At 44.8% G+C, this 14,913-nt stretch overlaps 2 protein-coding genes across 2 annotated transcripts; both read left to right on the top strand.

Moving 5' to 3' along the window:
• Nucleotides 1-1,306: 1,306 nt before the first annotated feature.
• Nucleotides 1,307-1,906, top strand: LOC311328471 (large ribosomal subunit protein bL20-like; the record flags this gene model as incomplete). The annotated part of the gene is made up of 2 exons (XM_084462437.1): nucleotides 1,307-1,454; nucleotides 1,653-1,906. 2 exons carry the CDS (start codon nucleotides 1,307-1,309, stop codon nucleotides 1,904-1,906), a joined length of 402 nt encoding a protein of 133 aa, XP_084318563.1.
• Nucleotides 1,907-13,921: 12,015 nt separating this feature from the next.
• Nucleotides 13,922-14,245, top strand: LOC311328470 (oxidized purine nucleoside triphosphate hydrolase-like; the record flags this gene model as incomplete). Its single annotated transcript, XM_084462436.1, has 1 exon — nucleotides 13,922-14,245. One exon carries the CDS (start codon nucleotides 13,922-13,924, stop codon nucleotides 14,243-14,245), a length of 324 nt encoding a protein of 107 aa, XP_084318562.1.
• Nucleotides 14,246-14,913: the final 668 nt, after the last annotated feature.

The raw sequence follows: 14,913 nt of genomic DNA, 5'->3' as shown, positions 1-14,913 counted from the left end.
CTTTCTACGGACCTAAAATAGAGTTTTCCCTGAAAGACTGCATTGGTCGGGTGTGGCAATGTGGTACGATTCAGGTGGATTTCTCCATGCCAGGTTGCCTCGGAGCTGAATATGTGGATGAACATGGTGGACGTAAAACACCAGTTATGCTCCACCGTGCGATTTTGGGATCATTCGAGCGTTTTATCGGTATTCTGATTGAGCATTATGAAGGTGCAATGCCGGTTTGGTTGGCTCCAACGCAGGTGGCTATCCTCAATATCACTGATAGACAGGCAGATTATGCCAGAAAACTTGGGAAAAATCTGTCTGAACAAGGTCTCAGGGTAAAAGCGGACTTGAGAAATGAGAAGATCGGTTTTAAAATCCGCGTGCACACCTTAATGAAGGTACCTTATTTGCTGGTGGTCGGCGATAAGGAAATGGAAAATAACACCGTTGCGGTTCGCACTCGTACCGGTAAAGATCTGGGCGTAATGTCCATTGAAGAGTTTAAAGAGCGTCTTGATTCAGACGTTCTCAAGCGTGGCCGTGCTGCTTGACTTGCCTGCTTGGAAAATGGTTCCGACCTTTGATTTTGATGTTTTTTATAACAAAAGGGCCGGACGTACTATGTTGCTTATACAGGAGATACAACCATCAGACGCAACAGCTTCCGTGATCGTCGCCCAGTAAAGGCTCCTATTAATGAAAATATTCGTGCAAAAGAAGTCCGCCTTATTACCGCCGACGGGGAACAAGTCGGGGTTGTAGATATAGCTGACGCTTTGAGTATGGCCCAGGAAGCTGGGCTGGACTTGGTTGAAATTAACGCAACCAGTGAACCTCCTGTCTGTAAGATCTTGGATTTCGGTAAGCACCAGTACGAAAGTAAAAAGCAGAAAGCAGCAGCTAAGAAAAAACAGACTTTGATCCAAGTGAAAGAAATTAAATTTCGCCCTAGTACTGAAGAAGGGGATTATCAGGTAAAACTGCGCAACCTGACACGTTTCCTGACTGAGGGCAATAAAGCGAAGGTTTCTCTTCGTTTTCGTGGTCGTGAGATGGCTCACCAGGAGCTGGGCATGGAACTGATGAAGCGGGTTGAGCAAGACCTAGAAGGGCTCGGAACCGTTGAACAGTATCCAAAAATGGAAGGCCGTCAATTGATCATGGTGATTGCCCCTAAAAAGAAGAAGTAATTCGTTTTTCAGAGGCCGGTAACTGCCTGAATGAAGTTCATGGTGGTGGCCGGTTTTTTCGTGAATTACTGTGTTTTAAACTATCACTACTCTAGCCAGTCCTTTGGATTGTCTTGAGATCGCGAATGCGGGTGTTTTGCATGCCAAAGATGAAAACCAACAGTGGAGCTGCGAAGCGTTTCAAGAAAACTGCTTCCGGTTATAAGCGTAAAGGTGCTTTCAAGAGTCACATCTTGACCAAGATGACCACCAAGCGTAAGCGTCAGCTGCGTGGTACCTTTCTGGTATCTCCTGCTGATACTGGTCTCGTTAAGCGTATGCTGCGCGACTAATCGCTTTTTTGATCATTTTTTCGGAGAGATAAACTCATGGCACGTGTAAAACGTGGCGTTATTGCGCGCCGGCGGCACAAAAAAGTTCTGAAACAGGCTAAAGGTTACTATGGTGCAAGGTCACGTGTATTCCGGGTAGCCAAGCAGGCCGTGACCAAAGCTGGCCAGTATGCTTATCGCGACCGTCGTCAGCGTAAGCGTCAGTTCCGTGCTCTGTGGATTGCTCGTATCAATGCTGGTGCTCGTATGAATGGCCTGTCTTACAGCCGTTTAATAGCTGGTATGAAGAAAGCGGTTATTGAAGTTGACCGTAAGGTTCTGGCCGATCTGGCCGTTCACGACAAGGCGATTTTTAGCAAGCTGGTTGAAAAGGCTAAAGCTGCTCTGGCTTAAGTTTTCCTGATTACCATTGAACTTGGGCCTCCTGCTCGTCTAAACTTCCGACCTAGGTTTTCCTCGAAGTAGGGGGTGGTCATGGTCAAGAGCAAAATTAAGTTTCAGAAAGGCATGAGCCTTGTGGAGTTCTTTCAGTAATATGGACATGAACAACAATGACGGGACCAGTTTTTCAAATGTGGTGGCCGAATTGGTTTGGGTGTGGCTCTTTTGATAAGACGTTGCCTAGACTACTGCACCATAAAACCCCGTTAGTTCTACTAGGGCAACCGCTGCCTCCACCAGACATCATTGACCAGTGGCACTATGCTGGAAGCTAGCAAACTGCCCTTTACCACTTGGTTTCTAGGGATGTTTTTAATGACTCAGACCAAGAATTACATATCGGCCTTGGAGCTCTCGGGACAGCTGTGAATCTCTTTTTATAATGCTGCTTGGTGCTGGGAGCACAATCTTATTCAGGTAATTAAAGAATGCGATGATAGCCGTCCCATGCAGGGTCATATGCAGATGGATGATTCCTACTGGGGTGTGAAAAACATGGAGGCAAACTGAGAAGAGGTTCTGAAAACAAACATATCTTTGTTGCCGCTGTGCAAATCAGTGAGGAAACCCACATGTTGTATATGTGTGTTGGCATGGTTACCAGTTTCTAGGAAAAGGAGCTGGAACTCTGGGAGCAAAAGCATTTGTTGATCATACCTGCGGTGTCGTCAGCGATGGCCTCGGTGCATTAACAGGAAGAGCCGCCGCCGGACACCAACATACAGCAGTGGTGACAGGTGGTGGTCACGAATCTATGGCTAATAAGTTGTTTACGTGGGTCAACACCATGATCTGGAACGGCAAAAATTTTCTGAAAGGCAGTTACCATGATATTAACCAGAAGCATCTGCCAAGATACCTTGCTGAATATTGTTATCGATTGGGTGTGGTTTCCCTTGCTACGACGCCACATTTCATTAGTTCTTCATGATTACGAAGGCGAGAGCATTCCTTATGGTAGTTTCAATAAGCTTGCCAATCTCCACTTGAATCCAGTGGGTGTATCTTCAACACAGCCTATGCCCTTGCACACTACGTTTTGCCACGGTGATCCATACTGTCATTGAGTACATGGCGTCAAGCTCTCTAAATGACTCCCTCCTGAATAGGATAGCCAGCATCCAGCGCCTTGTCATAGCAGAGCATGGGACGGGTTTTTGAAGATAGTCTGCACACTTATCAATGGTCTCCAGTTTTGTCAGACCTTTCTTGCTCGTACTTTGCCGGATTCCCCGTGGCACCTAGTCAGACTCTCTCCTGAGTATCCTCATGGACCGTTCTGCCGCCCAGCTTTCAATAGCCTCATCGCTTTTGTCGTGTAAGCAGTGACCGTTTTTCCACAGATATTTAAGTATATGGATAAAGTCTATTATTATGGTTGTCTTAACTCTCTTCTTTTTCATAATCACGGTAATCAGTTTCCGCTGATGAGGGTGCCAATCAATAACAATAACCTATTGCTGTTTCGGCTCTTGGTCTCGCCTGAGGTTTCCTCGCACGTTTCTTCTATCACGGCTTCCACCTCTTTTTCTACACTGGGCCACACTCTCCTATTCTTAGCTGGAGGACGGAATTTAACAAACGTTAGTTCGATAGTGAAAGACAGTGAGCCACAGCCACTTATCTATCTTTCGGATACCAAACTATAGATAACTAACTGGATGCTCTCGTGTCCATTGTCAGTGTATTCTGTGATGTGTATGATTTCTGCATAACATTGTGAATCACAATGGCATAGATAACTAATCTGTAATTCAAAAAATCCTCCAGTGATATCCAAGCTATCTTCAGTGAAATAATTACCAACATCGTTTATTTTCATCAGAGTGTCTTTTGCAATTTCAAGCACTATTACCAGCTACTGATCACACAACATAAATCAGACTATTACTAGAACATGGTATCCTACAAGTGCTTTGTAGAATTCATGAAACAGGCTTTGATGCCACTTACGGTTTATCTAAAGTCTCAGTGCGTGTGGCAACCAACTGGCCTGTCATTCATTGATTCTACGCCCATCGTTGTTTGTGACAATCATAGGATCAACAGCCATAAGGTCCTCAGTGAAGAGGCTAAACTGGGGAAAACGTCTACAGGTTTGAAATTTGGTTTTAAGTTACACTTTATCATTACCCATATTGGAGAAACTCTATCATTTTGCCTGACAACGGCTAACAACTATAACCGTAAATCAGTACCAGATTTCATCAAAGAGTTAATTGACTGGATTTATGGAGATAAGAGCTATGTTGCTGAGAAGTTGGTAGCTTGGTTGAAGAGAAAGGCCTGAACCTAGTAACGGAAGTCAGGAACACTATGAAGCCAAAAGAGCTGAAGGCCTCTGATATAAAGTGATGTTGTGGAAGTGGCAGTAATAGAAAGCGTAAATGATCAGTTGAGTAATATTTCGCATATCGAACATACTTGACATCGTTCACCATGTAACTTTGCTGTAAACTTGATGGCAGGATTGATTTCCTATGCACGGCAATCCAGAAAGCCACATATTGATGTTACAGTACTAACAGAAGGTGTCCCAATGGCTTTCTGAGCGGTGAACTCACGCTAGCTAAGTGACGTGAGTTATACGCTGCAATTTGGGCTACAGACCTTGGATTTTAATGGCTTGAGGCATAGGAATGTTTTTTGAAAAGTGCCCAAAGGCTCCTTTAGAGCATTTGCCAGACAATACAGTACTCAGATCACTCTTTTTCGGTAACATGAATATGTACAAAAAGGCTGAAGCCTATGTAGCTCAAGGGATTATCTTGTTGAACGCACGTTAAGTGGCTGTGGCTCCACCGTCTTTCACCATCGTACCCATGTTATTTAAAACCATTTTTGCACGTAAGGCCTAAGATCACTGGATTACGCTATTTTCAGGCTCATTTGAGGATTGGGAAATACTGATTTATATGTAAGTGGCTGGTTAACTGCATCTTTTCATGGTTGTTAAGGATATACTGATCTAATGCCTGATCATAATAACTGAACTTTTATTTTACTTTTTAATCTATCAATGTGGTGTTGTAAGACCTAGTCTGAATAGGGACAGGAATATCTATTGCGATAGCTTCCCCAGAGATACCACAACATCAATATATCTATGTATCTTACAATTATGAGTTAGAGTATCAATCATTCTATGTTTACCCCATACAACGCTGTTAACAGATATCAAAGTCCTGCCAGTGGCCTAGGTTATTTCCCCTTGAGTCCATCGGTAGGTCACTATCCACCGCATGCTGTTCCTTCAGGGCAACCCTTGTTCGCTGGGCATAGTGTCACTACTTCCCAACCACAACCAGCGTATGTTGCACAAGATTATTTGTGTAATCAGTCCCAGGTTGCAATGGTGGATTACTCTCCACCACAAGCTGTTCCTCTAGGGCAAAACTTATTGGCTGGACATGGCGGCGCTCATTACCAACAACAACCAACGTACGGTTCACCAGTTTATTACTACAGCCAGTCCCAAGTTCTAATGGCGGATTATTCTCCACCACAAGCTGTTCCTCTAGGGCAAAACTTATTCGCTGGACATGGCGTCGCTCGTTACCAACAACAACCAACGTATGGTTCACCAGGTAATTACTACAACCAGTCCCAAGTTGCAACGGCGGATTACTCTCCACCACAAGCTGTTCCTCTAGGGCAAAACTTATTGGATGGACATGGCGTCGCTCATTACCAACAACAACCAACGTACGGTTCACCAGTTTATTACTACAACCAGTCCCAAGTTGCAATGGTGGATTACTCTCCACCACAAGCTGTTCCTCTAGGGCAAAACTTATTGGCTGGACATGGCGTCGCTCATTACCAACAACAACCAACGTACGGTTCACCAGTTTATTACTACAACCAGCCCCAAGTTCTAACGGCGGATTATTCTCCACCACAAGCTGTTCCTCTAGGGCAAAACTTATTGGCTGGACATGGCGTCGCTCATTACCAACAACAACCAACGTATGGTTCACCAGTTTATTACTACAACCAGTACCAAGTTCCAACGCTGAGTAACTGTGAATCACCACATCTGTCAGTAGAGCAAGATGCATTTGCAAATAGTTCAGTTGTTCCTCTCTGCTATGACTCTAACCAATCAATCCCTAACCCTGTTTCTACCCAGAGTGTTGATACTCAAGACCGAGGCCAATTGCATAGTGACTCAAGACAAATTGCTCCTAATGACGAATTGATTACATTGGATCAGATAATATCCAAAGCATATAGTTCTATTAGAAAATTTCCTGCTCAGGCCGAAATGGAGTTCAGACAACTATATGGAAATGGAAGTGGTTTTGACAATATGGATAAAAACATGCAGGTAAATGTTGTAGTTGGGTTGGCTAGATCTCTAAATAGTCAAAACGATCAGCTTAAATTAAAGGAGGCAGAGGAAATTGTATTGTCTTTCAGAGGCCACCCGGATGATCCAACAATATCTTCAGGCGAAGACTATCTTGATACTACTTTAGCCAGAATCTGGCAGGGCATGTGCAGGCATGATCTGGCCGAAAAGTTGCTGTTGGCTAGGATAAATAGGACCCCAGACATGCCCGATGCCGTGCTGTGCACCCCATCCGGCAAGCGCGATCTCGATTTGGCACGTCACTGGCAGATCATGGGCAAAAATGATCTGGCCGAAAAGCTGCTGCTGGCTATGATGAATAAGACACCAGATATGCCAGAGGCCGAGCTGAGCAAACCCTCCGGCAGGTATGATCACGATTTGGCACTTATAAGACTCTGGCAGGGCATGCACAAAAATAATCTGTCCGAAAAGATGTTGCTGGCTATGATGGATAGGACTCCAGATATGCCTGAGGTCGAGCTGTGCAAACCATGCGGCCGGTACGAGATAGATCTGGCACTGGTCAGACTCTGGCAGGGCATGAATAAAAATATTCAGTCCGAAAAGCTGCTGCTGGCCATGATGCATAAGAACCCATTCATGTCTGAGGCCGAGCTGTGCAAACCATCCGATAGGCACGATCTTGATATGGCACTGGTAAAACTCATGCTGATCATGGGCAAAAATGATATGGCCGAAAAGCTGCTGCTGGGCATGATGCATAGGACATCAAACATGCCAGAGGCAGATCTGTGCACACCATTCGGCAAGTACGATCTAGATTTGGCACGTCACTGGCAGACCGTGGGCAAAAATGATATGGCCGAAAAGCTGCTGCTGGGCATGATGAATAGGACATCAGACATGCCAGAGGCCGTGCTGTGCAAACCATACGGTAAGTACGATCTCGATTTGGCACGTCACTGGCAGGTCATGGGCAAATATACGCGGTCTGAAAAACTGCTGCTTGGCATGATAAGTAGGATACCAGACATGTCTGAGGCCGCGCTGTGCCAACCCTCCGGAAAGAAATATGTAGATCTGGCACTGGTCAGACTCTGGCAGGCCATGGACAAAAATAATCTGGCCGAAAAGTTACTGCTGGCTATGGGGGATATGACACCAGACATGCCCGAAGCCGAGCTGTGCACCCCATCTGGCAAGTGCGATCTCGATCTGGCACGTCACTGGCAGCGCATGGGCAAAAATGATCTGGCCGAAAAGCTGCTGCTGGCTATGATGAATAAGACACCAGATATGCCCGAGGCTGAGCTGTGCAAACCCTCAAGCAGGTTCGATATCGATCTGGCACGTCACTGGCAGGTCATGGGCAAAAATGAGCTGGCTGAAAAACTGCTGCTTGGCATGGTTAATAAGACACTAGACATGTCTGAGGCTGAGCTGTGCCAACCATCAGGCAAACACGATGTTGATCTGGCACGTCACTGGCAGATCATGGGCAAAAATGAGCTGGCCGGAAAGCTTTGTGCTGCTGCTGGAATCGAGAACAGATAAACTGACGACCAGTTTACTGTATTCGAGTACATCAATCAATCACGTGCAGTTCGGCTTAGTTTATCCTGATTGCTATCGTGCCTTAGCCAGCTTGAGTAGCCTAGCTGGCATTGGTTAAGTTCGCGCAGCCATGAAACAAGCCTTGATATCGTTACTTTCAAATTAAAGAGTCGGTTACATCGATAACAATATTCATCGTGGTATCTTGGCAGATGCTACTGGTTAATATATGTGGTAACTGCCTTTCAGAGAATTTTTGACGTTTTCAATCACGGCATTGACCCACGTAAACAGCTCATTAGCCATCGATTCGTGACACTACCAGCTGTCACCATTGCTGTACGTTGGTGTCCTGCGTAGGCTATTAACGTGAATGCACCGAGGCCATCACTGACAACTCAGCAGGGTATGACCACCGAGTTGCTTTTGCGTCCATAGTTACAGTTCCTTTTTACGGAAACATGCCGACCATGTTGTAACACATTTACAACTTGTGGTTTTCCTCGTTGGTTTGCACGGCGACAACAAATGGGTGTCTGTTTTCAGAACTTCTTCCACGGTTTTTACCACCCCAGTAGGAATTATCCATCTGCACATGTCCCAGCAGAGGACGGCTGTCATCCCGTTCTTTCATTACTTGCTTAAGTTTGTGCTTCAAGCGCCAAGCCGCGTTATAAGAGATTTACAGCTGTCTCGAGAGCTCCAAGGCCGATATTACATTGTATGTGGTTCTTTTAATACGACAATTTAGCCGTTAAAACATCATGGTTTTCGATATATCCGGTAAAGAAAAACAGACGGTTTTATGGTGATATAACGTCGTTAAGCCAATAACTACATAACACCGTCTATTGTGAATGTATCCTACGCTAATACCATAGATTATTCATTCTTCTCACCAGCTAGTGATCATTTGGGCGTTATCATTTAGCACCTTTAATCCACTATTCAACAAGAGCATGGCTCCATAGAGAGCTATATCATGACTGAAGGCAACGAAGTGTTGCGCCTTCTCCTCCAAGTGTATTTGGATAAACAGGCAAATGATGAGCCGCAGCAATCGTCGGTAACGAGTAGCACCGGTGAGCAGAGTAAGCACGTGAGGGAAAATATCTTCAGACCACTGACCCGCTTGTTTGGTTCTGTCGTAGTCAGGCGTCGAAGTTACAGCCAGCGGAAGAAATCAAACGTGTTGCCGTTGGATGCTCAGTTTAGCCTCAATACTTACAAGTACTCTGATGGCATGAGAGGGAAAATTTTCAGTAATGTTATGGATTGCTCTTATGATCTAATGGTTAAACGACATAGTTAGAGTTGCCTAGGTGTGGTTGGAAAATGATAGGCTATGCAACTGGTAGCGGATACTACTAAATACTTTGAGGCTTTTTACGAACAACTTAAGGTTGCGATTGAGCAAACAGAAGACCTGCAGATCCTAAGTTTTGACGGTAATGGCTTGGTGATGTGCTTGGAATGGTTGATGTAAGCAACTAGGAAGAACGCGCAAAAGAGTCAGCAGAAGTTGCAAACTATGCTCAGTTCTGGAGAGAAGAAAGATCGCAAACGAATGGCACAGGTAGCCATAGTTTATACGGTAAAACCCAATCATCGAACGGCAGAATCGGTCATGGATATGGATCGGAAGAGCGACAACGTTGTTCAATTCCGTCCTCCAGCCAAGAATAAGAGAGTGTGGGCCAGTGTAGTAAGAGAGGTGGAAGCCGTGATAGAAGAATCTTTGGAGGCAGCGATCAGGCTAGATCCGGAGCAGAAACGGCAGTTAGTCATTGTTAGTGATGTGCACCCTCATCAGCGGAAACTGATTACTTGGATTATGAAAAAGACGGTAGTTAAGGCAACCATCATCATGGACTTTATCCATGTACTTGAATATCTGTGGAAAACCGGTTATTGCTTACACGACAAGGGAGATGAGACTATTGAAAGCTGGGTGGCAGAACATCCATGAAGATACTCATGGGAGAGTCTGATAAGGTGGCCAAGGAAACTAGGCAAAGTGCGAGCAAGAGGGTTTGACAAAACGTGTGGCTATTGATAAGTGTGCAGACTATTTTTAAAAAACCGTCCTAGGCTCTGCTATGACAAGGCGCTGGATGCTGGCTATCCGATTGCCAGTGGAGTCATTGAGGGAGCTTGCCGCCATTTGAGCAATGACCGTATGGATCTAATCGTGGCAAAGTGGAGTTTGCAAGGGGCAGAGGCTGTGTTGAAGCGACGCTCACTGGATTCAAGTGGAGATTTACAAGGCGTATTGGAACTTTCATAAGGGATGCTCTCGTCTTCGTAATCATGGAGAACTAATGAATGTGGCATCGTAGCAAGGGAACCTCTTCTAATGGATTTGAATGTCCTCTGTGTTGTTGTCTATAGTATTGCACCACAAAAGCACGTGAGCTTTACCAGTGCAACGGCTGTCGCCGCCAGACATCATTGACCAGGGGTACCATTCTGGAAGCTGGCAAATTGCCATGTACCACTTGGTTTCTTGGCATGTTTTTAATGACTCAGACCAAGAATGGCATATCGGCCATGGAGCTCTGAGACAGCAGGGAATCTCTTATGTGTGTGGTTTTTTTGATACGACAATGCAGCCGCTAAAACATCAAGGTTTGCGATATATTCGGTAACGAAAAAGAGAAGGTTTTATGGTGATATAACGTCGTCAAACTAATAACTACATAATACTGTCTATTTGTGAACGCAGCCTACGGCAATACCCTTTATTATTAATTCTTCTCACCAGCTCGTTATCATTTGGACGCTATCATTAGGAACTTTGAATCCACTATACAACAAGAGCATGGTACCATAGAGAATTATATCCGGACTGAAGGCAACGAAGTGTTGCGCCTTCTCCTCCAAGGATATCTGGATAAACAGGCCAATGATGAGCTGCAGCAATCGTCGGTAACTAGTAGTGACGGTGAGCAAAGGAATCATGTTAGAAAAAATACCTCCAGACAACTGACCAGCGTGTTTGGTTCTGTCGTAGTCAGGCGTCGCAGTTACAGCCAGCGGGAGCAATCAAGCGTGTTTTGGCTGCATGCTCAGTTAAACCTCAATACTAACAAGTACTCTGATGGCATGAGGGAAAAATTGTAAGAGATATGATGGAGCTCTCTTATGATCGAACGATTAAACACATCGTGAGAGTTGCCCAGTATGGTTGGCAAATGACAGACCGTGCAACTGGTATCGGATATGTCTCAAGACTTTGAGTTTGTTTACGAACAGCGCAAGATTGTTATTGAGCAAACAGAAGATCTGCAGATCCTAAGTTTTTACGGTAATGGCTTGGTGATGTGCCTGGAAAGGTTGAGGAAAGCAACACGGAAGAACGCGCAAAAGAGTCAGCATAAGCTGCAAGCCAGGCTCAGTATGGGAGAGAAGAAAGATTGCAAACAGAATGGCACAGGTAACCACCGTTTATACGGTCAAACCCAATCCTCGAACGGCTGCATCGGTCATAGATATGGATCGGAAGAGTGACAACGTTGCTACATTCCGTTATCTCGCCAAGAATAAGAGAGTGTGGGACAGTGTAGAAAGAGAGGCTTAAACCGTGATAGAAGAAGCTTTCGAGGAAACGCTCAGGCGAGATGAGGAGCAGAAACGGCAGTGGGTCATTGTTATTGATGGGCACTATCATCAGCGGAAACTGATTGCTGGGATTATGAAAAATAAGGTAGTTAAGGCAACCATCATTATGGACTTTATACATGTATTTGAATATCTGTGAAATCCTAGCACTACTTACCCTACAAGGGGGATGAGGTTATTGAAAGCTGGGTGGGAGAACGGCCTCTGAAGATACTCAGGGGAGAGTTTGACCAGGTGGCCTATGGAATCTGGCAAAGTGCGAGCAAGAGAGGTATGACAAAACTGTAGGCCATGGATAAGTCTGCATACGAGTTTCAAAAAAATCGTCCCATGCTCTGCTATGACAAGGGCTGGATGTTGGCCATTCGATTGCAGTGTAGTCATTGAGGGAGCTTGCCGCCCTTTGATCAATGACTGTATGGATCTAGCCTAGGTAAAGTGTAACCTGATTGCCATCATAGCTAAGCACCATTCTCGTCTAAACTTACGGCACCATTTTCCCTAGAAGTAGAAGGTACATCATGGCCAAGGACAAAATTCAGTTTCAGAGAGGCATGAGTCTTGTGTAGTTCTTGCAGCAATATGGTTAGGAACAACAGTGCCGTGCCTAGTTTTTCAAATGCTGGTGGCCGAATGGGTTTGAATGTCCTCGGTGTTGCTGTCGGCAGTATTGCATTCTAAAACCAGTGAGCTCTACCAGTGCAATCGTTGCCGTCACCAGATATCATTGACTAGGGGCACCATGCTGGAAGCTAGCAAACTGCCCTTTACCCCTGGGTTTCTAGGCATGTTTTTAATGACTCAGACCAAGAATGGCATATCGGCCATAGAGCTCTCGAGACAGCTGGGAATCTCTTATCATGTTGCTTGACGCTTGATGCACAAGCTTATGCATGTGATGAAAGAACGTTATGACAGCCGTCCTCTGTAGGGACATGTTCAGATGGATGATTCCTACTGGGGTGGTGAAAAACATGGAGGCCAACGTGGAAGAGGTTCTGAAAACAAACATCCATTTGTTGCCGCCGTGCAACCCAACGAGGAAAACTACCAGGTGTATATGCGTTTCAGTATGGTCACTAGTTTCCGGGAAAAGGAGCTGGAACTCTGGGCGCTAAAGCATCTCGGTGATCATACCTGCTGTGTTGTTAGTGATGGCCTTGATTCACAGTAATAGCTGACGCCGGATACCGACATACAGTAGTGGTGACAGGTGGTGGTCACGAATCCATTGCTAATAAATTGTTTATGTTGATCAACACCCTGATCTGGAACGTCAAAAATTCTCTGAAAGGCAGTTACTATACTATTAACCCGAAGTATCTGCCAAGATACCTAGCTGAATATTGCTATTAGTTCAACCGGCGCTTTGATTTGAAAGCAATGGTATCAAGGCTTGGTTACATGGCTGCGCGAACTTGCCCAATGGCAGCAAGGTTCCTGAAGCTGGTTGATGAATAGTGGTAATAAGGGAGTGGAATTTGCAATGGTCAGAAGCTGTGTTGAAGTGACGCCCACTGGGTTCAAGTAGAGATTGTGGACTTATTGGAACTTCCATAAGGAATGCTCACGCTTTCGTAATCATGAGCACTAATGAATTGGGCGTGTAGCCATGGCACCACACCATGATTATGTTGTGTTACGTGCACTATTTGCGCTGTAACCTTTGGTAAGTCAGGTATTTTAAACTTTCAGTGGCTCTAAAAAAGTCGAACATTGCGTTTGTTCAGACCATATACGACATACATCAGTAGTCTAGTGCTCAGTGTATTGATATCAGGACAAAATAGTAAGAAAGTACAGGAATGATAGGTAAAATATAGAGTTGTATTCAAGTACCAATTTTATATTATTGTGTGATGACCTTGATAAGTTGGTGGTTCAGGTTAGCATGGTGAAAAAGAATATCTGGCATGTGGTAAGTTATGTTAGGTTGCAGTGGCTAAGGAAATTATTGGTAGCAAGTGGAAAGTAGTGTTCCTCTACACGCTGCTTGAGTCTGGCTGTCTGCGGTGCAGTGAGTGGAAAAGACGTATGCCTAGGATTATGCAGAGAATGCTTACACTTCAATGAGAAGCCTTGAAGAAGATGGACCTGGTCTTCGAACGATTTATACGGAAGTGCCACCGTGAGTTGAATATCGGGTGACGGAATTAGGCTCGGCTATCAAGTCGGTGATTGATAGTTTGATATTTTGGTGGCTTCTATATGAGGAGGCAACTAGGACTGCAGGAACTGCTGTAGCGAAGCGTAAAGCGGCTATATGTTAACCCCTCCAAACTGATGCTAATTCAGGCAGGACAGTATTAATGCAATCATTGCGGGACATTGACTGGAATTCTTGGCGGGGAAAAGATATTGCTACGCTGACTTTTATTATTAAAGATGCGCAGATTATGTTGATTAGGAAGAAGCGTGGACTTGGTGCCGGGAAAATAAATGGTCCTGGAGGGCGCCTTGAGCCGAGTGAAACCATGCTGGAGTGTGCTATCCGTGAGGTTCAGGAAGAACTGTGTATTATCCCAGTCAACCCGAAGTTCTGTGGTGAAAGTTTATTCCAGTTTACCGATGGTTATTCCATCCACGTCCACACGTATATTGCTCATGATTTTGAGGGTATCCCGGCTGAAACAGAGGAAGCCATACCGCTTTGGTTCCAGCTGGATGGAATTCCTTACGAAGAAATGTGGGCAGACGACATTATCTGGATACCAGAGATGCTGAAAGGGCGCCAGTTCAAAGGACGTTATCTCTTTTATGAAGATCGGATGCTGGATCATTGTTTGGAAACTTTTTAAAAGGCTGTCTCTTTTGACAATCTTTTAACAATATATTGGTTGGAATCAGAATAATCGTGCATATATACGCGATGTTTGACTTTTAAAGAGGCCATGGAAGTTTAAAATCCCCGACTTGTCACGGTTACAGCTGACATAGTGTACGTTAGCGGAACATAATTATGCTTAATCTGGTGGCTATCGACGTGTAAGTTGGGCGTTATTCTCAGGTTTCAGAGTTTGGTCATATGGAATTGTTGGCTGAAGCACTTGAAAAGCAGGGGAGGTTCGACTTTTCTTGAAAGTAAGAAAAGTCTAACATCGCGTACATATATGGAAGTGAATAGTGGCTTAAAGGAGCACTGTTAACTAGGTCTTGTTCATTGTGACAAGCCATTGATACGTGATGTTTGGCTTTTTTAGAGACATGAAAGTTTAAAACCTCTGACTTTCCAAGGGTTACAGAGTAAATAGTGCACGTAGCACAACATAATTATGCTTAATCTGCCGGCTATCAACGTGTAAGTTTGGCGTTGTTCGCGGTTTTCCAGAGTTTGGTCATATGGTAGTATTGGCTGAAGCCCTCGAACATCACGACATTGATATAAACCTACCTGATTACACTGTTCTTCATCCAGCTAGAAGAGCCTTGCTGCCATGGGGGAAGTTAGTGCAGCCATGCAACCCAG

The sequence above is a fragment of the Borostomias antarcticus genome (assembly GCF_949987555.1).
Source record: "Borostomias antarcticus genome assembly, contig: scaffold_63, whole genome shotgun sequence".
Lineage (NCBI taxonomy): Eukaryota > Metazoa > Chordata > Actinopteri > Stomiiformes > Stomiidae > Borostomias > Borostomias antarcticus.
The sequence above is the reverse complement of the archived record's forward strand: the minus strand, read 5'-3'. Positions and strand labels throughout refer to the sequence as shown.